At 55.0% G+C, this 24,479-nt stretch overlaps 14 protein-coding genes across 14 annotated transcripts; 7 read left to right on the plus strand and 7 right to left on the minus strand.

The window, feature by feature from the left end:
- Nucleotides 1-4: 4 nt before the first annotated feature.
- On the minus strand, nucleotides 5-2,043 carry BDY17DRAFT_288105 (uncharacterized protein). Its single transcript, XM_033732147.1, has 6 exons — nucleotides 1,826-2,043; nucleotides 1,680-1,771; nucleotides 510-1,627; nucleotides 441-457; nucleotides 185-386; nucleotides 5-131 (listed from the first exon to the last, which is right to left on the minus strand). Exons 1-6 carry the CDS (start codon nucleotides 1,881-1,883, stop codon nucleotides 11-13), a joined length of 1,608 nt encoding a protein of 535 aa, XP_033593554.1. The 5' UTR covers nucleotides 1,884-2,043; the 3' UTR covers nucleotides 5-10.
- On the plus strand, nucleotides 2,033-3,402 carry BDY17DRAFT_288108 (uncharacterized protein). Its single transcript, XM_033732148.1, has 4 exons — nucleotides 2,033-2,211; nucleotides 2,270-2,352; nucleotides 2,410-2,881; nucleotides 2,933-3,402. The coding sequence occupies exons 1-4, from the start codon at nucleotides 2,169-2,171 to the stop codon at nucleotides 3,325-3,327; spliced, it is 993 nt and encodes a 330-aa protein (XP_033593555.1). The 5' UTR covers nucleotides 2,033-2,168; the 3' UTR covers nucleotides 3,328-3,402.
- Nucleotides 3,403-5,671, plus strand: BDY17DRAFT_288109 (4-coumarate-CoA ligase-like protein). The gene is made up of 6 exons (XM_033732149.1): nucleotides 3,403-3,628; nucleotides 3,686-4,397; nucleotides 4,461-4,806; nucleotides 4,863-5,123; nucleotides 5,174-5,220; nucleotides 5,274-5,671. Exons 1-6 carry the CDS (start codon nucleotides 3,600-3,602, stop codon nucleotides 5,634-5,636), a joined length of 1,758 nt encoding a protein of 585 aa, XP_033593556.1. The 5' UTR covers nucleotides 3,403-3,599; the 3' UTR covers nucleotides 5,637-5,671.
- BDY17DRAFT_243293 (CoA-transferase family III domain-containing protein) lies at nucleotides 5,653-7,286 on the minus strand (the record flags this gene model as incomplete). Its single annotated transcript, XM_033730417.1, has 6 exons — nucleotides 5,653-5,798; nucleotides 5,855-6,529; nucleotides 6,581-6,678; nucleotides 6,730-6,905; nucleotides 6,960-7,031; nucleotides 7,089-7,286. The coding sequence occupies 6 exons, from the start codon at nucleotides 7,284-7,286 to the stop codon at nucleotides 5,653-5,655; spliced, it is 1,365 nt and encodes a 454-aa protein (XP_033593557.1).
- A 363-nt stretch (nucleotides 7,287-7,649) lies between these two features.
- BDY17DRAFT_319558 (cytochrome P450) lies at nucleotides 7,650-9,203 on the minus strand (the record flags this gene model as incomplete). The annotated part of the gene is made up of 1 exon (XM_033736288.1): nucleotides 7,650-9,203. One exon carries the CDS (start codon nucleotides 9,201-9,203, stop codon nucleotides 7,650-7,652), a length of 1,554 nt encoding a protein of 517 aa, XP_033593558.1.
- Nucleotides 9,204-9,604: 401 nt separating this feature from the next.
- On the plus strand, nucleotides 9,605-11,205 carry BDY17DRAFT_243545 (pyridoxal phosphate-dependent transferase; the record flags this gene model as incomplete). The annotated part of the gene is made up of 4 exons (XM_033730445.1): nucleotides 9,605-10,271; nucleotides 10,368-10,547; nucleotides 10,604-10,887; nucleotides 10,942-11,205. The coding sequence occupies 4 exons, from the start codon at nucleotides 9,605-9,607 to the stop codon at nucleotides 11,203-11,205; spliced, it is 1,395 nt and encodes a 464-aa protein (XP_033593559.1).
- A 15-nt stretch (nucleotides 11,206-11,220) lies between these two features.
- BDY17DRAFT_319560 (tetrapyrrole methylase) lies at nucleotides 11,221-12,142 on the minus strand (the record flags this gene model as incomplete). The annotated part of the gene is made up of 2 exons (XM_033736289.1): nucleotides 11,221-11,949; nucleotides 12,008-12,142. 2 exons carry the CDS (start codon nucleotides 12,140-12,142, stop codon nucleotides 11,221-11,223), a joined length of 864 nt encoding a protein of 287 aa, XP_033593560.1.
- Nucleotides 12,143-12,408: 266 nt separating this feature from the next.
- BDY17DRAFT_243718 (SPT3, positive regulator of Ty transcription) lies at nucleotides 12,409-13,484 on the plus strand (the record flags this gene model as incomplete). Its single annotated transcript, XM_033730460.1, has 3 exons — nucleotides 12,409-12,453; nucleotides 12,503-12,592; nucleotides 12,642-13,484. The coding sequence occupies 3 exons, from the start codon at nucleotides 12,409-12,411 to the stop codon at nucleotides 13,482-13,484; spliced, it is 978 nt and encodes a 325-aa protein (XP_033593561.1).
- Nucleotides 13,485-13,689: 205 nt separating this feature from the next.
- Nucleotides 13,690-14,626, plus strand: BDY17DRAFT_319562 (uncharacterized protein; the record flags this gene model as incomplete). The annotated part of the gene is made up of 2 exons (XM_033736290.1): nucleotides 13,690-14,082; nucleotides 14,129-14,626. 2 exons carry the CDS (start codon nucleotides 13,690-13,692, stop codon nucleotides 14,624-14,626), a joined length of 891 nt encoding a protein of 296 aa, XP_033593562.1.
- On the minus strand, nucleotides 14,563-16,307 carry BDY17DRAFT_328568 (uncharacterized protein; the record flags this gene model as incomplete). The annotated part of the gene is made up of 6 exons (XM_033737854.1): nucleotides 14,563-14,837; nucleotides 14,895-15,218; nucleotides 15,272-15,460; nucleotides 15,513-15,751; nucleotides 15,804-16,113; nucleotides 16,167-16,307. The coding sequence occupies 6 exons, from the start codon at nucleotides 16,305-16,307 to the stop codon at nucleotides 14,682-14,684; spliced, it is 1,359 nt and encodes a 452-aa protein (XP_033593563.1). The 3' UTR covers nucleotides 14,563-14,681.
- A 413-nt stretch (nucleotides 16,308-16,720) lies between these two features.
- BDY17DRAFT_244407 (uncharacterized protein) lies at nucleotides 16,721-18,740 on the minus strand (the record flags this gene model as incomplete). Its single annotated transcript, XM_033730528.1, has 4 exons — nucleotides 16,721-16,882; nucleotides 16,941-17,530; nucleotides 17,581-18,010; nucleotides 18,060-18,740. 4 exons carry the CDS (start codon nucleotides 18,738-18,740, stop codon nucleotides 16,721-16,723), a joined length of 1,863 nt encoding a protein of 620 aa, XP_033593564.1.
- Nucleotides 18,741-20,041: 1,301 nt separating this feature from the next.
- Nucleotides 20,042-22,229, plus strand: BDY17DRAFT_243945 (uncharacterized protein; the record flags this gene model as incomplete). Its single annotated transcript, XM_033730486.1, has 3 exons — nucleotides 20,042-21,657; nucleotides 21,713-22,115; nucleotides 22,170-22,229. 3 exons carry the CDS (start codon nucleotides 20,042-20,044, stop codon nucleotides 22,227-22,229), a joined length of 2,079 nt encoding a protein of 692 aa, XP_033593565.1.
- Nucleotides 22,230-22,299: 70 nt separating this feature from the next.
- On the minus strand, nucleotides 22,300-23,569 carry BDY17DRAFT_739 (uncharacterized protein). The gene is made up of 2 exons (XM_033738669.1): nucleotides 23,288-23,569; nucleotides 22,300-23,231 (listed from the first exon to the last, which is right to left on the minus strand). The coding sequence occupies exons 1-2, from the start codon at nucleotides 23,393-23,395 to the stop codon at nucleotides 22,473-22,475; spliced, it is 867 nt and encodes a 288-aa protein (XP_033593566.1). The 5' UTR covers nucleotides 23,396-23,569; the 3' UTR covers nucleotides 22,300-22,472.
- Nucleotides 23,570-23,743: 174 nt separating this feature from the next.
- Nucleotides 23,744-24,451, plus strand: BDY17DRAFT_319567 (uncharacterized protein; the record flags this gene model as incomplete). The annotated part of the gene is made up of 1 exon (XM_033736291.1): nucleotides 23,744-24,451. The coding sequence occupies one exon, from the start codon at nucleotides 23,744-23,746 to the stop codon at nucleotides 24,449-24,451; it is 708 nt and encodes a 235-aa protein (XP_033593567.1).
- Between the last annotated feature and the right edge of the window lie 28 nt (nucleotides 24,452-24,479).

A 24,479-nucleotide genomic window follows, 5' to 3' on the forward strand; every position in this document is an offset into this window, starting at 1 on the left:
GCAAAGCTCCCTACGTCGCCGTTTGATGAACTTCAAAGCCTTTCCAGCCGTCGAGGGCGTCCACACAAGCCTTGTGCCACATGGGAATGCCTCCAAGGTAGACCAGGAATTCCCGTTTCTTACCAGGGACACTAGAGGCTTGTTAGCTGTAGCAAGAAAGCGTCAATGACAAGGCTGAACGCACTTGGCTCCCATGTACCAGGAGTTGGTCTTGATCAACAGTGTCTTGCTGGCGAGATCCAGACAATGCTCACGCCACGCCTCTTCCGCCTCTTTGTTGGCCTCCACCGTGGCAAGACCGTCTTTGATTTGCTGCTCGATGACGGAGAGGATCCAGTCGCCTTGCAGTTCCAGGAACGGCGGTCCATTCGTGAGGGAGGTTGGAGCTAGAAACGAGTTAGCCACTCGCCGTCTGGTCTTACTATCGCTTCTTGACCAACCTTGCGGACCATACACCCTGTTTTCATCTCATTAGTGGGCCTCCTCAAAGATGGCAGTATGACACTCACATGAACATGTTTGGATAGCCATGAGCAATCATGCCCACGTTAGTCGCGACGCCATCCTTCCACTTCTCATCGAGATCAACGCCACCGCGACCCTTGAGACCCATCTGCCTCAGCCCACCCGTCACCGCGTCGTAGCCCGTGCAGATCGCTACAATGTCAAATTCATGCACCTTTCCATCCTCCGTCTTGATACCGGTCTCCGTGAACTCGACAATCGGTGAGTTCGTGATGGTCACGTGGTCGAGATCGCACATTTCATAGTAATCCTGCTCCAGAGAGGGCCGTTTGGTGGAGATGAAATATGGCGGCTCCAACGGGGCAAGGAGCTCACGTTTCGGCCCATCCTTCATCCGCTTCCTCGTCTGCTCTACCCAGTAGTCGTACATGGCGCGGTTGGACTTTTCGTCGATGATGTGGTCGGTGTAGCCGCCTTGGCTCCAGTTGAACCCACCGCGCTTCCACCTCTCATCCCAGATGGCGCGGCGTGTTGTGTCGTCGTCGTCAAACACTTTTCGTCCAAGATTCTCAATAGGGAGACCGGTTCGGGTGCCACGACATGCTCGGAAGATGTGAGGGTAGAGACACTTGTTGGAGTAGATTTCCTCCTCAGAGATCTGGCGCTGCCGCATGGGAACGGCCAAGTTTGGGGTTTTGATGAACTGCGTGACGGCCTTTGCCACCTTGGGCGCTTCTTGCATCACTTGCACACCGGTGGAGCCACAACCGATCACTGCCACTCGTTTTCCGGCCATGTCAACAGGCTGTTCAGGCCACAGCGAGGAGTGATGGATGACGCCTTTGAACTTTTCCATTCCCTTCCAGTGAGGGATGTGAGGTTTGGCAGACGTGCCGGTGGCGGCAATAAGCCATTTACACGACCAGTGGTCTCCAGCGTCGGTCTTGACGCGCCAGCCGCCGTTGGAGTAGTTGGCCTCGACGACTCTCGTCCGGAGGTGAATATCCTTCTCCAGATCCCAGACCTTGACAACGTGTTGGAAGTACTTGCGGAGCTCGGTGTCGCAGGGATAGCGTTCGGTCCAGGTGAAGGTGCTCCAGACATCGGGATCGCTGAAGCCGTAGTAGGGCATCTCACAATCTACTCTCGCACCGGGATATCGCTGTTCATCGTATTAGGCTGAGGCAGATATTGATTTGGGAGTCAGGCCATACATTCCAAGCCCAAACACCTCCAACTGTTGTGCCGGCCTCGAGCAGCTGCACGGACAGTCCATGTTTCCTCAAAATATGCAGTAGATAGCACCCTTGATCGAATTGATCAGTATTTGGCATTGCAATTGGAGATTGTGGCATATTACCTCCGAATCCGGCACCAACAACCAGAACATCGACTTTCTTCTCGCCTACCGAACCCATTGTTGACGAGTAAGAGACCTGAAGGATTTTGCGACTGGTAGTAGATTCTGAAATATCTTATGCCAACAAGGGAGTGGCCGAATGGGAGGCAAGTCACGCACCGGAGTTCTGATAGCCGGTCTCGTTGTCTCCAGGCCGATCGCTGTGCGGGTGGGCCTCGGCCTCGGCCCCCGGATGCGTCGTTTGTCGCCGGGCGATCACCTTTAACCTCACCCATCAATACACCTCCCATTATCCGCTTCATCGAGTAGCCGGTGGAATCGCATCAGCACGAGAACACACGAAATGCCTTTCGACACTGCATTGACCCGCGCGCTGGGCATAAGAGGTGGGCGAGCTGTCCTCTTGCTCCGAGTTACGCTGTCCTGTACTGACGTAGACTGCAGTGCCGGTGGTGCAGGGTGGTATGCAATGGGTGGGATATGCCGAACTTGCGAGCGCCGTGAGCAATGCCGGCGGGCTGGGCATTGTGCGTTACCGTCATATCTTGTCCCTGGATCCCCCCTTGCTCACACGCCGTATCTAGCTCACCAGCCTGACACAACCGACTCCGGAAGACCTCCGAAAGGAGATTCGCAAGACCCGGCAGCTGACCAAGAAGCCGTTTGGTGTGAACTTGACCGTGCTACCGACCATCAACCCTCCTCCGTACGCCGAGTACGCGCAGGTCATTCTGGACGAGAAAATCAAGATTGTCGAGACGGCCGGCCTCGTCAAAGACTTTGTGCCCAAGTTCAAGGCCGCCGGCATCACCGTTCTGCACAAATGCACCACCATCCGCCACTCTCTGTCCGCTGTAAAGATGGGCGTCGACTTTATCAGCATTGATGGGTTCGAGTGTGCTGGACATGTGGGCGAGCACGACATTCCCAACTTTGTCTTGCTCAATCGCGCGAGAGAGGCTCTTGGCAACACTCCGTTCATTGCCAGCGGTGGGATGGCGAACGGCCACAGTCTGGCCGCTGCGATTAGCTTGGGTGCATGCGGAATCAACATGGGTAAGCGCTGGTCTTACTATTGCGCCGGGCCCTGCTCTGACATTATTCCAGGAACCCGATTCATGTGTACGGTCGAAGCACCGATTCACAACAACATCAAAGAATCCATTGTAAAGGCATCCGAGGATGACACAGATTTGTTGATGCGGAGATGGACCAACACCGCGCGTTACTTCCGCAACAGCGTCACTCAAGCCGCAGGCAAGATTGAAAAGGAGAGCAAGACGGGCAAGTTCGAGGAGATTGCCGAGTACGTGAGCGGCAAGCGAGGACGACAAGTCTTCCTCAACGGCGATCCTGACTATGGCGTCTGGACGGCGGGCATCTGTATTGGCCTCATCCACGACATCCCGACGTGCGATGAGCTCTTGAAGCGTATTGAGAGGGAAGCAAAGGAGAACTTGGAGCGACAAGTGAGCATGTGGAAGGACGACGCTCGGTTGTAGAAGTCAGTCGATCTATATATCCTAGATGCGTTTTGAAGTACCATCACATTATTGACTGTCTTGTTAACATGCCAGAACAACATAACGGCGAACACGGTCTCAGTCTCCCACCAACAAAGCTATGGCCTTTTGGTCGGTCGCCAGCCGGGAAAACACTGCCGAGGCTCCGGAAGTCTAATCTGCTGACACGACGAGCCCGAGTCGACGACATGTCCTCGCAGTGAGTGCTTTTGCCTGCAACCACTCGCTACTCACCAGAGGACGAAAGTGCAATGCCATTCTTAGCGGAGACGCACCATCCGTGAGTAGTTCTGCCACTCCAATTCCACACCGCATCCCTTTATTGACGCCGACACAGAATTCCTACCAAGGACATCTTGTCTTGGTACTTTGACAAGCCCAACTTCGACCAGGACCGACCGTTGTACATCGATGCCGAGGATACAAGTCGCTTTTGGACGGCCAATCAATGTCGAAAAGCAATCAGACAATTAGCCGCCGGCTTCAAAGCACTCGGCTTGAAAGGATGGCAGGATAGAAATTCCCAAAGCGACATCACTCACGCTGGCGGCGCGCCTCTGCCTCACGGCAAAGCCTCGCCCGGTGACACGGTGGTCATCCTTTCGTTCAACGAACTCAACTATCCAATCCTCGTCAATGGCATCACCGGCTTTGGCGGTGTGTACACCGGTGCCAACCCCGCATACACATCCTACGAACTCGCACATCATCTCAAATCCTCCGACGCTCGGCTGGTGATTGTAGAAGTGGAACTGCTACCCAATCTATTGAAGGCTGCAAAGGAGGTTGGACTTCCTCAAGACCGGATTCTCATCTTCGATAATCATGGAGAGACCATACCGCAAGGCTTTCGATCGTGGTGGACGCTCTTTGAACATGGTGAGGTCGATTGGCCAACTTTCGACGACTACGAGAGTGCGACGGGAACTACAGCGGCATTGCTTTATTCTAGTGGAACTACAGGTCTTCCCAAGCCCGTCATGCTCTCCCATCACAACCTCATCACCGAACAAACGCTCTTCAGCGAGTGGCAGCCTACTCCGTGGCAGGTACGTCTACCACCCCCCTCCCTTAAAACCATCTGGAACTCACACAGTCCATCACGTTCCCAGAGAAGAAGACTCATGGTGTTGCCAATGTTCCACGCGGCCACTGCTCCACTCTCACATTTCTCGCCATTGCACTGGGGCGATTTGATCTTCACCATGCGCCGATTCGACTTGGAAAGCTACTTGACGATGGTGCAGAAGCATCAGATCACCGAAGGCGCTTTCGTTCCCCCAATGGTGCATATGATCATCTCTTCTCCCTTGATGCGCACGGAAAAGTTTAAGAACAGCCTCAAAAGCATTCGAGTCGGGCATACCGGCGCCGCACCCCTTGATCCTGGCAGCCAGGCCCGTTTGATTCCGTTTCTGCATCTAGAAACGACGTTGACCCAAGTCTGGGGCATGACCGGTTCGTCGCAGAGCCAACTGCATCCAAGGCGCTCACACAGTACTAATCAGCAGTAGAGACCAGCTGTACATGTTGCATGACCATGTGGAATGCCCCGGAGGCCTACGAAGCCGGTAGATGGGGCAGTGTCGGGAAGATGCTTCCCAACATGGATGCCAAACTGGTGGACGACGACGGCAAAGACATTAGCGGCGACAATGTGAGCGGCGAGCTATGTGTGCGAGGCCCTCTGATTGTCAAAGGGTATTACAAGAATCCGGAAGCAAACCAGAGGGATTGGGATGAAGATGGCTTCTTTCACACCGGTGACGTGGCGTGTAAGTATTTTCGCCCTGCTGCTTGAATGTTTTCTCACAAAAGATACAAGACCGAGACGGCAAGACCAAGCACTGGTACATCGTAAACCGGAAGAAGGTCAGCGGACACCAATCCCTTGCCATGTCTGGAACTGGCTGATCTTGTAACAGGAGCTAATCAAAGTTCGTGGCTTCCAATGCGCGCCGATCGAACTGGAGGGAGCGTTGCTAGCCCATCCAGATATCGTCGATGCTGCCGTTCTCGGAGTCCCTGCGCCACGGGAAGTCGATGGTGAAGAGCCTCGAGCATATCTCGTCACGCGGCCCGAGGCAAAGGGCAAGGTGACCGTCGAAAGCATCAACAAACACATGGCGGAACGGCTGGCGAAGTACAAGCAGATTACGGGCGGCATCGTGTTTGTGGATGCGATTCCCAAGACCGCCTCGGGCAAGATTCTGAAGCGCATCTTGAAGGAGCAGGCGAAGAAGGAGTTGGAGGCAGCTGGAAGGACGGATATCAAAGCGAAGATGTAGTACGGTCGGAGATGCACTACTTCAAAGCCCCATCATTTCTCAAATCAGTCACTTCGCTCTCTCCAAGACCAATCTCCTCAAGGATTTCATTCGTATGCTCGCCATGTAAAGGGGGCCTGGTTCGAATGGAGGCTTGGGTGTCCGAAAATTTGATGGCCGGTCCTGTGAATATTGTCAAAACCTCGACGTTTCCAAAACGGCATGTTACCATAACCTACCGATGACCCTGATGCTCCCATCTTTGGCAGCCGGGTAGTCAATCCTTTGCACCATCTCACGAGCCTCTGTTTGAGGATGCGAAAAAACCTTCTCCATCGTATTGACAGGACCGTACGGCATTCCACTTCCCTCGAATGCCGCAAGCCACTCATCGGTACTCTTACTGGCAAAAGTCTCATTTAGAGCTTCATATAATGCATCCCGGTGAGTGACTCTTTTGGGATTTGTGAGGAATCTGTCGTCGCTCGCAAGCTCCGGCCTCCCTATCACGGTGACCATCTTTGTGAACTGCTTATCGTTTGTAGCGCCGACGACGAAGTAGAGGTCTCGGGTCTTGAATGCATCGTAGGGAACAACAGATGGATGTTGCGTTCCCCAGCGCTCCGCCTCGACGCCCATGTTGAGCCAGCTGAGACCGACATTGGAGAGCAGGGCGACTTGGGTTTCGAAGAGACTTCCATCAATCTTCTGCCCTCGCCCTGTTCGTTGTCGCGCGTACAGGGCAGATGCAATGGCTCCATGCATGAAGAGACCTGTGGAAATGTCGGTCAGGCCAAGACCGGGACGCACTGGACCTCTGCCACGCTCTCCGGTGAGATGGAGTAGGCCAGCTTCCGCGCCCGCGATCATGTCGTAACCTGCTCTCGCTTTGAACGGTCCAGAAGCGCCGTAACCTGATCTAACGTGAGATGCAGTCTGCAGAAGCATATCTTTTCAGCTCGTACCTGAAGTGCTTGCGACAATGATGCCCGGATTGATCTTCCTCAGTGCTTCAAAACCAATACCCAGCTTGTCCAACGCCCCAGGACGGAGATTTTCAACGCTGCATCGTCAATCAGTTGCTGGTTCACTCTCAATCGATATGACAACTTACACCACATCGGCATCTTTCGCGAGCTTCAGAAAGATCTCCTTTCCACCTTTGTGCTTGAGGTTGAGAGCAATGGAGCGTTTGTTTCGATTGACGGCGGCAAAGTAGTTTGATATCGGCCCAGCGTCGCCATGCCATGCTGCATCTTCGCCCTTGATCCGCCAATATCGGGTGTCGTCCTGGAGCATTGTCGTAAGTCTTTAATTCTGCAGGCTGGCCGACGAATGGCATACTCCTCGGTCAACATCTTCCACTTTGATCACATCCGCACCGTAGTCGGCGAGGATTTGGGTGCAAAACGGAGCCTACGGTTCTGCTGCTTAGTTGTTCGCCTTGGAGATAGCGGAAGGGATCACACGCACAGCAAGCACTCTGGAAAGGTCCAAAATCTTGACCCCTTTCAACGGTCCATCGGATGCGACGTTCTCGTCTACGTTATCCGAGCCTGAGTGCGACCATCGGGAAGTCGTTCGGTTGACCACCGTCGTCCGCGAATGACTGCTGTTGGACCACCTGGCTACCGCACGTGGAGACAAGACTGAGAAACGTGCGCTGGGCATTCTTTTCTTTCCTCAATACATTGTCTGAACTACTTGGAAAGAGTGAGACCTCATTGATTGATGCGAATGGACGATTCCTGCCAGGGCTGGGCCCGACTTTCGCAGTTGCCGAACTTCCTCGGCCATCGAGACGCGCTCTCGGAGCCTTGAGCCGGTGAAGCTGGGCAGCGGACCGCACTACATGGCTAAGATACAGAGATACGAACCAGCATTGAACGGCATCAGAACACGCTGAAGGCGATGTGAGGATGTTGAGACCATAAAAGCGTCGAATTCATTCACACGAATGGAGTATAGGTATTCAGAGCAAGATCGCTTAGAGATTACCTGGATGGCTTTGCGTCCAATCCAAGGACAATTCAATCATTCCTGCACTCTGCGGACATGTAGTCGGAGGTAGTCCCTGTGCTTATTGGGAAGTGGAGTGGCAATCAGGCCCTTACTCAACACAAACTCTGGATCATCCGTCGTCGATGTCTCAAAATTGCCCCAGATGGCGGCCATTGCCACGCGCAGACTGCCCAGCGCAAGGTGTTCTCCGACGCATTTCCGTGAACCAGAGCCGAACGCCCAGAACCAGCGGTCCATTTCTTTTCGCTCCTCGGGTGTGGCATCCAGCCAGCGTTCTGGCCGGAAGTCATCGGGGTCTTTGAACACGCTGGGTTTACGGTGGAGGGAGAGGGCCTGACAGGAGACCTGCACCCCTGCGGGAACCATGACTTCATGGCCCGGCGGCCCAAGAATGATAGGTTTGTCTGTGTAGCGGGGCAGGTTACCAAGTCCGGGAGGGTGGAGACGAAGGGTCTCTCGAACAATGGCGTCCAGGACTGGCTGCCCCTCGAGATCAGGATGGCGTTGAGAGGAAGCATTGCGAGCAGACCGCACTTCTTCCCGTAGCCGATCCTGCCAATGTTTATTGCTTTCACTGCTGAGCTCCCACGCGCAGGTCATGAGGCCGATGACCGAGGTATCGATGCCTGCGACGAAGTGATCCTGCATCTCGCTCGTGATGATTGCCGTCTCCTTGGGGGAGAGCTCCAACTTCTCACTGTCCTTCTTTTCTCTCGCCGCGAACACGCTACTTCTCATGAAACTGTAAACGCTGGTCCGTCCATCAGTCGATCGCGCCGTCCCGGCGCTTTGTTCGGCCTGTTCTGTTTGTTTCTGCAAAGCCCGTATGAACTCGAGCTCTGATCGAAACCCCAACCAGTCGAAAACTTTGGCCGGGATGGGAAGCGAGGCTTGGATGAATAGATATGCTCGTTGACGGTAATATGCCTTGCGCATCCGCTGGGCTTCGGGGAGATTGTGCAACAAGTTCACGGCCCTGTCTTGCCCAAACACATACGTGCTCATGGTAGCCATTGACCAAGCAAACAAGATGTCGTAGAGCTCCACATCTGGGCGTGGCTGAACGAGCTTATCAAGACCGCTCACGAAGTCGTCGGCGAGCTTGGCCCGCTCCTCCTGCCATTCGCGGCTGCCCATCAGGAACGTTTTGCCATACGGCTTGGCGAGCAGCCTCTTCTGTCGCCTGTGCGAGTCTTCGTTGCGAATTGCAAACATCGGCGGCTCCCCAAAGGCCACGGCGAGCTGGTAAAGGTCGGTCTTGGGCAGACGGCCCTCGTAGATGGGCTTCAGCCCGCCATCAACATCGTTGACGGAGATCTCATGCGGTCCGACTCGGACGACGGGGCCCAAGCGGACATGGGCGTCATGGATGGCTTGGGCATCCACTTCGTTGACCGTCTTCCACCAAACCCATGCCGCTGTAAATTTCACCGACCAGTGGGCATCCTTTGCAGCGTTGAGGGGGGAGTATTGCACATGGTGGTAGAGTTTCAGAAGGGCATAGAATGCGTAGATGGAAGTGAGGGCAAGGCCCAACAAGGCCACAGAGCTGTTCAATTCGATCATTGCTGAACACGACTGATCAGGCGGTGGGAATGATCGTGAGGGAATGAGAAGCAAAAGGAATGCAGAATCAACTTATGCAGATCGGACCAAGTCACCATCCGGGGCGGCTTGGAGAGTAGGATTGCGGCCCATCGGCGCATGTGAACCGAAATGAGTAGTGGGAAACCTCTGTCAGGTTAGGGCTCTGGCACCCAGTGCAAGATGTCAAACTCTGTGGCGATCGTGTCAGCAGCAAGCGTCGGGGGTGCAGCTGCACTCTGTGACCAAGCTTGATCTGCGGATGCCCCGCTTCGGCAGGCGGTAATGTTGTGAACCAACCCTCATCACTGCAACGTCGATAGCAATGCAGCAGCGGCCAATTGACTGACGAAAGAAAAGACGCCTCCAACTAATCATTACTCATGTCCCTCGCGACCGACCAGCAGCCGAGCCATAGCTCGGTGCTGCACGCAACGCTTGCGGCCAACCCGCCCAAGATTGTCGGCGCCCAAGGCCATTACTTCAAGACCGCGGACGGCCATTCCATCTTCGATGCCTCTGGTGGAGCCGCGGTGTCGTGCATAGGTCATGGCAATCCCCGAGTCAAACGGGCGATCAAGGATCAATTGGATCGCGTGGAGTATTGCTTCTCTCCCTGGTTTGCCACCGATGCATATGAGAAGCTGGCCACGTTCCTGACCGACTCCACCCATGGCGAGATGGAAAAGGTGTTTATCTGCGGTTCGGGGGCGGAAGCAATCGAGGCAGCGCTGAAGATGGCCCGCCAGTATTTCCTCGAGCTGCCAGAGCCCCAGCCGCAACGCACACGCTTCATTGCCCGGGATCGATCCTACCATGGCAATACCCTTGGCTCGCTTGCCTTGTCCGGACATGCGGCCAGAAGGAAACCATACGCTCCGATTCTTTCCAATCAAATGACCCACGTCTCGCCTTGTTATACTTATCGATATCTTGGAGATAATGAAACCGAGGAAGCATACGTACAGAGACTCGCCAATGAACTTGAAGAGGAGTTCCAACGAGTTGGGCCGGATACGGTGGCTGCGTTTTGCGCAGAGACGCTTGGAGGTAAGTGGGATGCCATAGACGTGCGAGACAGCCGCTGATTTGATGTAGGTTTGGTGAGTTCTTTCATGTGAGAGATGGTTGACTCTCGTTGACGAGATTGTCTGCAGACGCTCGGCGGAGTTCCTGCTGTGCCCGGTTACCTCAAGGCGATGAAAGAGGTGTGCGACAGGCACGGGGCTCTTTTCATTCTTGATGAGGTTTTTGCGGGGATGGGCCGTACTGGCACTCTGCATGCATGGGAGCAGGAGGGTGTCGTTCCACATTTACAAACAGTTGGTTGGTTCTGCCATTTACTTCTTGATGCCGGGTTAATCTTGCTGACACAACGGCAGCCAAAGGATTGGGAGCCGGTTACATGCCCATTGGGGCGCTTCTAATCAGCAAGCAGGTGGTCGATACATTCTCCAAAGGCACCGGCGCTTTTGTACATTTCCAAACTTATCACGGCCACCCGGTGGCTTGCGCAGCGGCCCTGGCAGTGCAGGAGGTGATTCGAGATGAAGGGCTGATTGAGAATTGCCAGAAGATGGGCAAGTACCTGTCTAAGGCTCTTCGCAATCGTCTTGAAGGTCATAAGAACGTGGGTGATATTCGAGGAAGGGGTCTTGTTTGGGGAGTGAGTCTGGTGTTGTACAAGAAAGACGTACTGGCCAAAGCTGACAATTTCCAGATTGAGCTCGTCAAAGACAAGGCGACCAAGGAGCCCTTCCCAGTGGCAGACAAGATTGCTCCCACCATCCATGCCAACGGCCTGCGACCGGAGTTTGGCATCTCGCTCATTCCTGGCGGAGGGGTGGCAGACGGAACGAACGGCGATCTCATTGTCGTCTCGCCGGCGTACAATATCTCAATCGCGGACGCCGATTTGATTGTCGATCGGGCTGCGCGGGCGATTGAGAGTGTGCTGGGTCCGGTAAAAGAGTCGAAGCTGTAGACGACGAACAGATGCTCAATTCTTGTCTCCATAATCCCGCTTCCATATTGCGTCGAACTTGGTCAGGTCCTTTGCAAATCCCCTGACAAACTCCCATTCCATTTCATGCATCTTCTTCCCGCATAGAACCAGGCTGTGCAACGGGCGTCCCAGATCTGCAGCAGCCAGATCCTCCAGCGTCCCTGCGACGATTTCTTGATCCGCACTCCCAAGTCTAGCCACACCAACCGCCAATGCTTCTTTGCCACAGACGCCCTGCTGTCGATCCTCTTCGATCTCTAGCATCTGGCTTGCGCACTGTGCGACCGTCATAAAACGCGGCGGCTCATAGACAATCTTCCCGCGTGCGAGAGCCTGAAGATCGGGTTCCTTGACTTTGATGTCGAGCAGGACCAGCGTGTGAAAGCCGAGGCGTGCATTCTCGGCAATGCGATCGTAGAAACTGCTAGGTTTCCAGGAGTCGGTGAAGAAGACCATGCTGACTGTCTGCCCAAAGGTGTACAGAGACAAGCCAGTGGCACCCACAGCAGTGAGGATGCTTGCATTTGGCAATGTTCTGGTAGGTACCGGAGGCTCGTGTTGTCTGCAGCGTAGCGCAAGGTCGGTGTGCGTGGTGGCGCTGAACGGATCACCAACGACTAAGAAAGCAACGTCTTTGGTATCGGCATCCCTAAGGATTTCGTCACTCTGGGATTCGACCAGTTCCCGGTCGGCGAGGATGACTTGGCGGCCATAGTACGCCTCCTACTGTTTTATGCACGATCAGCATCATTGCTCCGTAGAATTCTGGAATGCGGCGCACCAATTGTTCCTTTTCTACCAGCAGGATTGCCGTGTAGGCTTCAAGGTACACTCGATCGGCTTTGCGGACAATCTCCAGCCCTTTGACAGAAATGTCACGCTCGTCGGCAAGGCCGAGGCCAATGATGTAGAGCATTTGGGAAGACTTGCAATCGTTGCTTCGACGGGCAGGTAAATTCAAACTTTTGTACGGAATGTCGCATGCGGTCAAATTGAGTTCACGTTGGAGTTTAGCGTGAGAGGCTCGGGCCGGCCGTTCAGTCCATGCCGCTGCAGCATTCAATGCTGAGGTGAACAATCGCGCATACAACATAGGTGGACTGCCCCATCTCCTCCGTGCTCGTGTCGCGTGTTCCGACACATACTGATACGACTGCGCACTACATTCTCCTCTCCAGCAAGATGGCGGCAGATGTTCGGGCGAAATACCGCACGGAGATCCAGCAGGTAAGCGAGCCCCGAGCATCGGCTCTCACATCTTGCTAAAAGTCATAAGATGATGTTCGTCTCGGGCGAGACTGGCGATGTCTCACCAGAGACCACGAGCATGATTGAAGGAATCGTGCAACAGCAGGTTTTGGAAATGGTCCGTTTTCCACTCCACACCCTCAATTCACAACTAAGCCTCTGCCCAGCTGCGACGCGCGACAGAACTTGCTGGCCGGCGCGGGGTCCGCACAATCAGCACAGACGATCTCATCTTCTTGATTCGCCACGACAAAGCCAAAGTGTCCCGGCTACGCACTTTCCTGTCCTGGAAAGATGTCCGGAAAAGCGCCAAGGATAGCGATGAAAAGGGCGGCGGTGGGGGTGATGCCGGCGGTGTCGACGACTTTGACCTCGCTACGAACGACCCTACCCTGGGCACTGGACCGGCCGTGGGTACGAGGAACAACAAAACGAAGAAGGCCAAGGTCGGGCTACCCTGGGATGTGAGCAGTTTCTACGCGGAGCAAGTGCCCGAGAGGGATGACGAAGAAGACGAGGAGGAAGAGGAGATGAATGCGGCAACGCTGCAGCGACTCAAGCAGGCCGACGATCGCACCAAGGGCATGAACGCGGAGGAGTACCTGCACTTTTCCGAATGCCGGCAAGCATCCTTCACCTTTCGCAAAGGCAAAAGATTCAAGGAATGGGCGGGCTTTGGCATGGTGACTGAGAGCAAGCCGAACGACGACATCATCGACATCTTGGGCTTCCTCACGTACGAGATTGTGACTTTGCTGACGGAAGAGGCGCTCAAAGTCAAGGCTGCCGAGGATGCGCTGAAGCGCGAGAGCGGTGGAGATGAGGAGAAGCGGGGGAGGAAGCGAAGACGGGAGCCGGGACTGTTTGATCCGCCTCAAGAAGCACGAACACCCGTTGACCATCGGCATATCCAAGAGGCTTTTCGCCGGCTGCAAAAAGCGGAGCTCAAGACCAATTATCTCTCTCATGTGTCCAAGGGCAACTGGCAGCGGTCGTTGAAACTGATATGAGGGACCATCGGGTTTTGACATTAGCGACGGCGTTGTGAGCGTTGCATCTGTGCGGGAAACTCATGACATGAAGGCATCAGTATTGCTTTAATGATATTCAGCCAGTACCTGCATGAGGTACTTTCCGCATTCGCATTACCCCACTCTATGGGTATGACTGAACGTGATCGCCATTGACCTCCTCCATCACCACAACACAAGCAGGATGCCACACTTTTACGACTCTTTCCCGCCTCATCTTCAAGAATGGGCACTTGAACAGTCCGTCTTCTTTACAGCCTCTGCGCCCACCTACGGACGGCACATCAATCTCTCCCCGAAAGGCGTACCGTCCAGCACTCTCGCCATCTTTGACGAAAATCATGCCGCTTACTTGGACCTCACCGGCTCCGGGACGGAGACAATCTCACACATCTACGAGAATGGACGGCTCACAATTATGTTTTGCAGCTTCTCAAGCAAGCCTCGCATTCTGCGACTCTTCTGCACCGGGCGGGTAGTGGAGCATGATCATCCGGCCTTCCAAGAAACCATAGCTGCTATGAAACTCGCGGAGATTCCAGGAACAAGAGCGGTAGTGTTGTTGGACATCTGGAAGGTGGGCTTAATTTCGGCAAAGTACTGATCATGTCTAACCTTGCTAGGTTCAAACCTCTTGCGGCTATGCGGTGCCTGTCGTCGAGAGCAGCGACTTGGGTGAGACTGAGAAAGCGATAGAGCCAGGGGCGGTAGAGAAAGGAGAGCTCAAGCAGGCGTCCCGTAGGGGATTCGACGACAGGCATATGCTCGAGAAATGGATGGTCAACAAAATCGAAAAGAAAGCACTTGGCGAGTATCGGATCAAATGGAACAGCCGGAGTCTGGACGGACTGCCCGGGTTGCGGGCAGCTCGCCGGATGAAAGGCGAAAGCGTGTGGATTGGGGATGCTCGTGCTCGCGCATACAATGCTCTCTACCATCCGATGGCCGTGATGTTGGGCATGATTCTGGGCGTCGTTCTAACTTTGGCTGTCTTGCAGTCATCATCGTCTGGTACTCTCAACGTGGACAAGACGCTTGCAACGCTGTACTTAGTGCTTCGTCGCCTGTCATTGATGGTGGAAAGAAGTTGGACTGTCGTTTCCGAAGGGTTCGGAAGATAGAAATCCATTGATGAAGTGAACGATGCGATGATCCCCATGTTGAACAACCACTACTTTACTGCAAAGGCCTCGCATCTGCTACCATCGGAGGCAACATGCCAATCTTATTGAACTCGCTGTACGCCCGGTGCAGGCTCTGCAGAGTATCAACGTGCCCAGTATATCCAAAGTTTTGGGCTTTGTTTGTGCTGAGCTGGAAACGGCCTCCCCACTATTGAATCAAGGCAGTCAGCATAGTCCAGGGCAGCATCTCAATAAACAAACTCACCGCGGCAACATCTGCAAACGCCCAACATTCGGGGTCGTCGAAAGGGTTGTGAGTGAGCTTATGCTTCTTCATAATCTCCTTCCACGCTTCGACATTCTCAGGCTGCTGTGCCCAGTGGCTCATAGTGAAGCTGAAATGAAACCCGGGTTGAGAGACATATCCAATGGGAGTAGGCTTGTCGCCACCAGGGATTGTAGTGATCTTCGCATCATCCGACTCGGGGAGGCCGACTTCTTTACAGCCGAACCAGCGAGCGAGCTCAGGCCAGAGACGATTGTTCGGCAACAGGCTGTTGTCGCCAGCATTGAACTTCTGGTTGGCGCACTATGCTTTGATCAGTACGATGCATCGCTGGATCGCCTACTGCTCTGGTCTACCTTGTCTTCGAGGACTGCCCACTCCGATAGATATCCCGTAAGCTGCGCGGTGCTGTGCTCGTGGTTTTCGAGCCAAGCGGCCGCATTTCCAGGAAAATCGAGCTTCTCGCCGCGGTGTTGTTTGACAGCTGCATACACGGCGAAAGGGTGGAGGGCATTCATCGCCGCGTTCTGTGTTGCGCCGATGATCTGCGAGGAGTTCAGTGGAATGTATGCCTCTTCGAAAGAAAGGCTGCAGTACCCAAGCGGGACAAATCACATTCCACCCAATCTTGTGCTTTGCGCAGTACTCCTGCAAAACGTCTTCCTGCGGGTAATAGAAGTTTGGCTCGAGCAAGACCCTCGGATCAGATTCAACGTGGGGAGTCCTTGTTGGCCCCAAATGCAGCCCGTAGTTCTTGGCTCCAGTCTGCAGAAGGAAGCGTTTGGGAACGATGTTTGCGATGTCCATTGCCTGTGTGAGGTTGCGGATCAACGAAGCTGTGATACACCATTAGCACGGGCCTTGTCTTTGCTTGCGTCGGAGGCATACTGTTAACGTCCACCAGCTCCTGCGCATTCGACCAGATCTGTTGGCCCTCTGGTGGCCGCGGATGTGCATACGAGTCTACCTCTGTCAGCGTGATGTCTTCTCGGCGTTCTGGAGACATACAGAAGAACACATAATCGGCAGTGACTCCCTTGTCGGTCAACTGGCGAGCGAGAACCTCTGGCTCGGCCAAAAAGTCGCAAGCGACGTGCTCGACACGCGAGCGTTCCTCGGCCGTCAGCAGAGCCATCATCTCTTCCGGTGGAGGTCTGCGACTCGCAGCCCAGACTTTTGTCCAGCGTTGCGGGGATTCCTGTAGACATTGTTAGACCAGCGGCAGACTTGAGAGACTCGTCGATCACGTACCAGCAACGCCCGCATCGTATGGAAGCCGGAAATGCCATTTGCTCCCGTGACAAGTGCCGTCAAGCCCTTGATATTCGGATCAAAGGAAGGTAGGTTCCTGAAGATGCCTTTGTTTTGTAGCGGATACCGTTCAGAACCCATTTTGAAGAAGACCAGAAGAGTGTAGAAAGATGAAAGATGAAAGATGGATACCAACTGTGTTTAAGTACTTGCGGAGATCAGAGGTCGTCGGCAGCAGAGCTTACAGTTTCACTGAAGAGGGGCAGGAAATGACAAGGATGGGGTTGTGCAAAAGATGGTGTGTACGTACTGAGCTCCATCCTTCCTTCCTAATTCGGACTGGCTCCGCAACTGCGGCATCCCAACAGTGTTGCTTGGCTTTATACCTTGGTTTAAGGGATTGCACAGAAGACTTGGAGCAGAAATGGCGTCGACTGCGATCATGCGAAACGAGAGGCTTGCATACATGAAGTTCTGGATCGAAGATGATGACCAGCATATCTCTTGTTCTGACATGTTCACCGAACTTCCCCTTCCGCTTCGCACCGAACATTCTAGAGACAACCGCCCTTCTGTCCGCGGGTGATATGAGGCAGTGCGGTGAAGTTCGACCAGCGTGGAAACTCGTCACTGGAAGCTGCGGGTTGTACCTCGGCGGAGACGACGGTAACAGTCAAATCAGCGACGTTTTCCACCGGCACTTCTGTCCCGTCAAACTGTTGGGTTTCGTGGTCAGCAAAGCATTATTCAAGGATTGGGAAGTCGTCGTCTTACCATCGCCACCCTCCATTGCAAGTTCTGTTGCAAATAACGCTCGACAGTCACTGGCGCCATATTGGCCAAAGCTCCAGCTCGCTCCTTCAACAGCAACATCGCCGTGAGCGGGACGCTTCCGGTGACTGGGATGGACTTCTTTCCCAGTGTCTTGGATTGCGGATTGCTGGAAGCATCAACGAGGGCCAGTGCAGCGAAGACGGCATGAGTGCCGACGAGGTTGGAGCTTGTGGGCCACGTGGCGGGATTGGGGTCGAAGTCGCCCATGAACAGGTAGATGGCATAGGAGCCGTTGAGAGCGAACTTTTGCGACAGAATGTTGGCGATGTACTGGCGGTGTTCATCGTTGACAGCCTCGCCCGAGGTATGCTGAGCAACGGCAGGAATGGACGTTCGCTTATCTGTGCCACGGCGGGAAAGACCAGCGCTGCCGACGTTGCTTCCGTAGAGTTTGTTGATGGCGGCTTTCACGGCAGAGACGTTGAGCTGGCCTTCAAGCTCTGGGTAGGTGTAGCCAAAGGTGTTAGTGGATCGCGCAGAGGCCGCAGACCAGAAAGTGCCGTTTGATGTGGAGGTGAACGGTTCCAGCGCTATCAATCGTTAGTCCAAGCCAGAGTGTGCATTGAAGGGGAGTGCTAACGGGTGTTCTCGGTTTGAACGGTACCCACAGCAACGTTGTACGTCTGCTCGACGGCAGCCATCGGCTCGACATAGCTGTCGGGATAGATGGCTTGCCACAAAGCGAAGCAGCGGTCAACCATGGCATGGTGAAGCCAGAATGAGGGGTCGAAGGCAGAGTAGTCCAAGTATGTCATGTGCCCATTTGAGCCGACGATGGAATGAATGACGTCGTGCAGAGACTCGAGGCTGTCGGCGTTCGATATACCAGGCTGCATCCATGCCTCGTTGCCAAACTCGGTGAAGTTGTCGTAGAAGGTGAAAAGATTGTACAAGCGATTCTGGAAAGAGACTTGATTGTTGGCCAGGATGGGACTGAGGAGGGCGTCTTGGCTCGTTGCGTTGATGGCCCAGGAAGTCGGGTAGCGTTTTGTCTGATTCCAGAGGGCGAACTGGGATGGTTAGTAAAGTGAAGGTAAATGGTGAAGATGGCAAGCTCACCGGACTGTAATAGAAATCTGACACGCTGACCGGGTGGAAGCGGTAGGCATAGAGGGGGTTGGGGATGACGTTGGTGCCATTGGGCATGGTTACGGTGACGTTCTCTGCTTGTAGGCTCGACGGAAAGGCGTATTCCTCGTCAGCTACCGTCATTGCCCAATCCCAATACGGCAATCGCCATGATAGAGCTGCTTCGGCGTAGCGTTGTCGTTGGCGGCCTGCGGGGAAGGTATCTACGACCTGCACGATGTGACGAAACAACGTCTGCTCGAAGAGAGCCAGGTAAGGGCGGTGCCAGCAGACGAAGACGTTGGAGACGTGCTGGCAGAAACCGGGCGAATCCTGGTGCGGGGCAGGACCTACGCCGTTCCAAGGGATGTACGGACGGCCATGAATGCCGGCGATCTGGTAGTAGGAGTTCATTTGAGACTGATTGGTGTTTTGGAAGCGACTGAGGCCTAGTAGGAAGAGATTCCATTGGTCGGCATTCTGTTGCAACTGCCGGATCTCGAGGCGAGGTTGGACTCCAAACTCTTGGATTCCGGTGATGGGCAGATACGAGGTCTGACGTCGGGCGAGAAGCTGTTCCACCTCTTGCGTGTCATCTTGCTGGAGGGTTGGGGAGGCGGAGAGCAGTGAGGCCAGGTGCAATAGCCAAAGGCTGAGGAAGAAAGGGATCATGGTGGGATGAAGGAATGAAGGAAGGAAGGGCAGGACAACTGAACGAAAGTACGGCGGACTGAAGTGAGGCCGCGATGTTGCGCTGCTGCAGTGGAAAGGAGAGTGATTGAATGAGTGAGTGATTGAGAGAATGAGAGGGGATGAGGTCACGGTGAAAAAGGATGTGAGGTGGACAAGGGCATGCACTTGCGTAATTCCGTTGGAGGCCGAGGAAGGCACAAGGCACACGCATGCGCCAAACACAACATGCATGCATGCTCTGCGTAACAAACCCCTGGGGGCTTATTTGTACCGCACGTCAACAATCCCGGAAGGCCATGGGGTCGTGGGAGGCTTGTAGAGAGTTGATGGTGTGTCGGGTGGTGATGGTGACGGCGTCTGAATGGTGGTACGGGCGTATGCCCATTGACGAGCCTGCCTACGCCACGCACCACATCATGCAATCAAAGCAGTCATCGCGATCCTCGGGAGTATTGTTGCAATGGAACATCATCCTACTGGAATTCCAGTCGAATTCCACGCGATGCGGCCGGGAGACTCGCAGCAAGCAAGGGACGTGAGTTGCTCAATACGCTCTCCTTGTTGGATTGTCGGGTCTTCCAAATGATGCATCGCTGATTTCGTCATTCATCTGACCGCTCTCTTCAGTGCGCGTGTGTTCTGTGCCGCTGCTCGTGGCATTTCTCCGGCAAGGCTTCGTGGCCGATTTGGGCCTTGTTCTACTGCGCTGGGTGACATCCCTCGACTCTGGCCGCCGGAGAGGACGATTGGCAGTGTCATGCCATTGCCGCCTGATGAACAAGAAGTTGGATGTCACCGGCGTCTCTTCATGTTACGAAAAAGACCATGGCCTTCCACGTTGCTTTTTGCCCTGACTCGACTCCCGAGGCCAACCGGCGACGATCCCCCTTTCCCCACAACCGGCGCGCTCCTAGGCCACAGCTTTCCCCGGGTTTTTGCTTCTTTCAATGCGGAGAAGGAGCGCCGGCGCCATCTCCGCCCAGCAGTAAGCAGCGACGCAGCACTCGTATGGTATATACGATAAGCACCCGCTGTTCACTGCAGAGAGTGTAGCAGTCCAATTCGAAGACTCTCCGCATATATACACCTCGCCCCCTTCATCCCGGCTGGTCTGGCCAGCCCCGCGCCAAGCAAGCCCAATGTGGCTCTTCCACGCCTGCCGCTCGCCCGCCGTGGTGCCGCGAGTGTCAGGTGGATGGAGGAACTTCCTCTCCAGCAGCCATCGTCCCCCTCCCATCCCCTCCACCCGCCCTTTCCCCGTCCAAGCCCCAGCTCCATCCATGGCCCGCCGTGGCCAAGCGAGCATTGCTCGCCACAAGCAAGATGACGCCTACGAGCAGTCCATCAAAGACCCCGAGAAGTTCTGGACGCGTCAGGCCAAGCAGCTGGTATGGCACAAGGAGCCCACGCATGCTTATGCGGAGACCCAGAGGAAGCTCGACTCCGGCACCGAGCACCGCGCGTGGTCCTGGTTCCCCGACGGCGAGATCTCCACCACCTACAACTGCTTGGAACGACACATTGAAGCTGGCAATGGAGATAATGTCGCCATCATCTGGGACAGCCCGGTCACGAAGCAGAAGGAGAAGTATACTTATTCCCAGCTGCAGGAAGAGGTGGCCACGTTGGCGGGAGTGCTCAAAGAGGAGGGTGTTGGCAAGGGAGACGTGGTCTGTGTATACATGCCCATGATCCCCGCTGCTCTCATTGGCATCCTCGCAGTCGCTCGCCTCGGCGCCATACACGCTGTCGTCTTTGGCGGCTTCTCCGCCTCCTCCCTCGCTCAACGAATTGAAGCCAGCTCGGCACAAGTCATCCTGACCGCCAGCTGCGGCATCGAGGGCGCAAAAGGCCCCTTGCCCTACTCACCCATGGTGCGAGGCGCCGTAAAAGAGTCTCCGCACAAACCACAACGTACCATCATCTGGCAACGCGAACAGAGCAAGTGGGAAGATTTGTCGGAGCAAGACGGCGAGCGTGACTGGAAGCAACTGGTGGCCAAGGCCAAAGAGCGTGGATTGAAGGCTGACAACGTCCCTGTCAAGAGCACCGACGGCCTCTATATCATCTACACCAGCGGGACAACCGGCCTCCCCAAAGGAGTCTTGAGAACGGCAGGCGGCCACGCTGTGCAACTGAATCTCTCCATCCGCTATCTTTTTGGTATCCGCGGCCCAGGCGACGTCATTTTCACGGCCAGCGACATTGGATGGGTTGTCGGGCATTCTTACATCCTCTACGCTCCTCTCCTCGCCGGCGCCACGTCAGTTTTGTTCGAAGGCAAGCCGATCGGAACTCCTGATGCCGGGACGTTCTGGAGGATGCTGGAAGAGCATAAAGTCAATACCTTCTTCACCGCGCCCACTGCCTTGCGAGCCATACGCAAGGAAGATCCGGAAAACAAGTTCTTCAAGAAGCGAGGAGAGGCAGGAGGGCTGAAGAACCTGAGGGCGCTCTTCCTCGCAGGCGAGAGATCGGAGCCGAGCATCATCAATCTCTACCACGACCTTGTGCAGAAGTACGCTGCCCCCGGCGCCCAGGTCATCGATCATTGGTGGTCAAGCGAGAGCGGAAGCCCCATGACTGGCCTGACGTTGATGCCCAATGTCGCCTTTGACGCCGCCGACACCGAGTTTTCCGAACAGCTGCCCATCAAACCCGGCTCTGCTGGAAAGCCCTTGCCAGGGTTTGAAATCAAAATCGTGGACGACGACGGGAAAGAAGTTGGGCCTGGAGAGATGGGAAACATTGTCCTCGGCATTCCATTTGCCCCGTCGGGTTTCACTACGCTTTGGCGGGACGATGAGAGATTTTGGAAGAGTTATCTACGCCGCTTCAATGGGAAATGGATGGACACTGGCGATGCTGGTTTGGCCGACGAGAACGGATACATCTGGTAAGTGATATTCCCAACCAAAGCACGAAGAGTCCATGCTAACTCCCCGGGTCAGGGTCATGTCAAGAGCAGACGACGTGATCAACGTCGCCGCCCATCGTCTAAGCACCGGCGCCATCGAGCAAGCCATCGGAACCCACCCCGACATCACCGAAGTCGCCGTCGTCCCCATCCCCGACGAAATGAAAGGCCATATTCCATTTGCCTTTGTCGGGCTCGAAAACCCCCCCGATGACCTGCTCAAGGATCTCAATGAGCGGCTACGCAAACACATCGGCCCCATTGCCATGCTCGGCGGCTTCATTTCCCAGCCCGGCGTCATCCCCAAGACCCGCAGCGGCAAGACGCTTCGTCGGTGTCTGAAGGAGATCGTCGAGAATGCTTTGAATGGCGAGTTTGATAAGGAGATTACGGTGCCGGCAACTGTGGAGGATGCATCTGTGGTGGACAAGGCGAAGGTGAGTTTCCATTTCGAGTTTAACGGTGGTATCTTGCTAACAGCTTTTCGATAGGCTGCTGCGAAAGATTACTTCACCAACGGAGCGGGTGCGAAGCTGAAGGCGAAACTATAGCCGCTTTTCCCCTCTGAAATGCCATCTGTATGTAATCGGCACATGCCGTTTGATCTGGGAGATACCAATGGAGAAGACTTCGTGTTCATACAATAATATAACGTGCTTCAGGAACAATCTATGCGTCAACTTTGGCGTGATCAGCGAACCGTAATACCTGCTGACCCTGGTTGGTCCATCGGGGATACAGGTAGGAAACGGGAACAGACGATTGTGACAGTCTTTGCGAAGTCGCCGCCCGTCTCACGCCACTCGGCGTACAGCAAACTCCAACAGCTGCACCCCGGGCCCCATCCACGCCATTTCGGCGGAGTCAATTCCAATCCATTCCCACGGGTGAGGCCAAGCCTGGGTCTCCCAGCGTGTGCCCGTCGATGCACCCACCTCCTCCCACAGCTTGGCAAACGACTCGGGGTTTTGAATGTACAACGGGACTTTCAGGCCTTGCATCACGACGGCGCCGGCAACCGGCTTGCCCATCTGCAAGCCTGCTATCAGCGAGCCCGGCTTCGTGAAGTGCGTGAGCGCCGTGGCGCCGCGCACCTGCCCTACCCAGTCCCATTGGTGCAGTACGGAGGCAATGAAAACGATGTCGGTGTTGGCTCGCAGGGGTTTGAGCGTCGGATTCGTTTCGACAGTCAGAAAATCGGCCTCGATGAACTTCCCCTGCCAGCGTTCACGGTCGCGGAAGAAATCGAAACCGACGTCGAAGTGGTTGGCGATATCGATGCCCCAGAGATGGTCAGACGGCGCGCCATCAACCACCAAGCGACGCAGATCGTGGCCAATGAACGTGCCGATATCGACGACGGTCTCGCCGGCTTTGGCCCGAGCCATCACCTCCGGATAGACCGCGGACAGGCAGAGCTGCGCCTTTAGCCAGCCTCCACCGCCGGTGCAAGGATATTGGCGGATTTCCCAGAGGCGATCGCGGGTACGATGGATGTGGTCGTCATGCTCGCTGTGAGGAATTCCGCTGTAGGTCTCGAGAAGCTCATGGGTCTGATTGGTAGCTTTGTCAACGCGACATATCTCTGGTAGGCGGAGTAGACACTTGCCTCTGGTGGGGTCCTTTCCGCGATCGTAGCGCGCCAAAAGGGACACTGGGATTTGTCTTGCTTTTGGACGTAGTCGGGTTCTGAGTACTTGGTCTGGGACTCGGCCATTTTGACGCGAGGGAATGTGGACTAAGACGAAGAATGGGCAGCACGAAACGAACACGGCCGAGGCCTTATGACGCTATCGGGGATATGTTACATTACATGTAAAGGAAGTTAGTTTCAGCTGAAATGTGTTTTTGGAATCGAGCTGAGGAGGATGCAGGCCTCACGGTCCTCTGCCCCGATGCATTGATGGTAGCCTGGGGTGAGGCTGTCTAGTGCTTACCTTATGTAAAGGCGGAATCAGGCTGACTGATTGGACGACGCAAGAGATATAAGGAATCCATTGAAAGGCGTCAGGCAGCTCGAACGAATGGATGCAGGAAAAGACATTACGGTTCCTGAGATCTCGACATGGCCTCTCCACCAGGCTTCTCTCTAGCATGCTCCCTGCCGACCGGCCGACCGGTCTCGACGGAGGAAAGGAGTGCGTGGGAGCTGAAAGCGGCACGCAGAGCTCTTCAAAACCTCAAGACCCTGATTGACGAGCAGACCATGTTGAAGCTGCTAGACACGCAGATCGAAGCCGGCGACCACTACTTCAAACAGCTGATTCAAGAATCGCACGGCCAGTTCAAAGAGTCGCGGGTCGACTTTCACGCCAAAGGCCTTACCTCCACGCAATTTCTCGCGTGGTTCGGGGCTCTGGCCGCTCACGACGGCACGACGCATGGCAGGCGCAGTCTGTACCTCGACCTCATGGCTCCCGCGCACCCCGAGCATTACGCTCTGGGCCCATATTTCATTGGCAACGTCGAGACGATCGGACGGCACATGTGTCGGATACAGATGGACATCGAGGCCGAAGTGCCGGATTTTGTCAAGGCGTACGGCGATCCTGCGTATCCCATCAAGCTTGCCAACACCGGCCTGCTAGACGACGGCACCGCCTTCCTCTACGGCTTCCAAGAGCTCCGAGACGTGGACGATGGTTGTGATTTTCGAACCCGCATCCTCTTCCCGGCCGCATCACCGCAGATTCTTTTTGACGAACACACCGAGCATCTAGCCATCGAGTTTGGGCATTGGATCGTCGCGGCCTCGGAGAGCCCGAAGATTTGACGGATTGCGTCACATTCGCCGAGTCGCG

This window comes from Neohortaea acidophila (assembly GCF_010093505.1).
Source record: "Neohortaea acidophila strain CBS 113389 unplaced genomic scaffold BDY17scaffold_1, whole genome shotgun sequence".
Classification (NCBI taxonomy): domain Eukaryota; kingdom Fungi; phylum Ascomycota; class Dothideomycetes; order Mycosphaerellales; family Teratosphaeriaceae; genus Neohortaea; species Neohortaea acidophila.

Bases quoted from the DNA above. Each gene is read 5' to 3' on its own strand.
- BDY17DRAFT_288105 (XM_033732147.1), bottom strand. From the start codon at position 1,883: ATGGGTTCGGTAGGCGAGAAGAAAGTCGATGTTCTGGTTGTTGGTGCC. The intron at 1,772-1,825 runs GTAATATGCCAC...AATTCGATCAAG, and splicing joins TGTTGGTGCCGGATTCGGAG to GGTGCTATCTACTGCATATT. The intron at 1,628-1,679 runs GTATGGCCTGAC...TACGATGAACAG, and splicing joins GAGGTGTTTGGGCTTGGAAT to CGATATCCCGGTGCGAGAGT.
- BDY17DRAFT_288108 (XM_033732148.1), top strand. From the start codon at position 2,169: ATGCCTTTCGACACTGCATTGACCCGCGCGCTGGGCATAAGAG. The intron at 2,353-2,409 runs GTGCGTTACCGT...CGCCGTATCTAG, and splicing joins ATGCCGGCGGGCTGGGCATT to CTCACCAGCCTGACACAACC. The intron at 2,882-2,932 runs GTAAGCGCTGGT...ACATTATTCCAG, and splicing joins TGCATGCGGAATCAACATGG to GAACCCGATTCATGTGTACG.
- BDY17DRAFT_288109 (XM_033732149.1), top strand. From the start codon at position 3,600: ATGCCATTCTTAGCGGAGACGCACCATCC. The intron at 3,629-3,685 runs GTGAGTAGTTCT...ACGCCGACACAG, and splicing joins TTAGCGGAGACGCACCATCC to AATTCCTACCAAGGACATCT. The intron at 5,221-5,273 runs GTCAGCGGACAC...ATCTTGTAACAG, and splicing joins ACATCGTAAACCGGAAGAAG to GAGCTAATCAAAGTTCGTGG.
- BDY17DRAFT_739 (XM_033738669.1), bottom strand. From the start codon at position 23,395: ATGGCCGAGTCCCAGACCAAGTACTCAGAACCCGACTACGTCCAAAAG. The intron at 23,232-23,287 runs GCAAGTGTCTAC...GCTACCAATCAG, and splicing joins CGGAAAGGACCCCACCAGAG to ACCCATGAGCTTCTCGAGAC.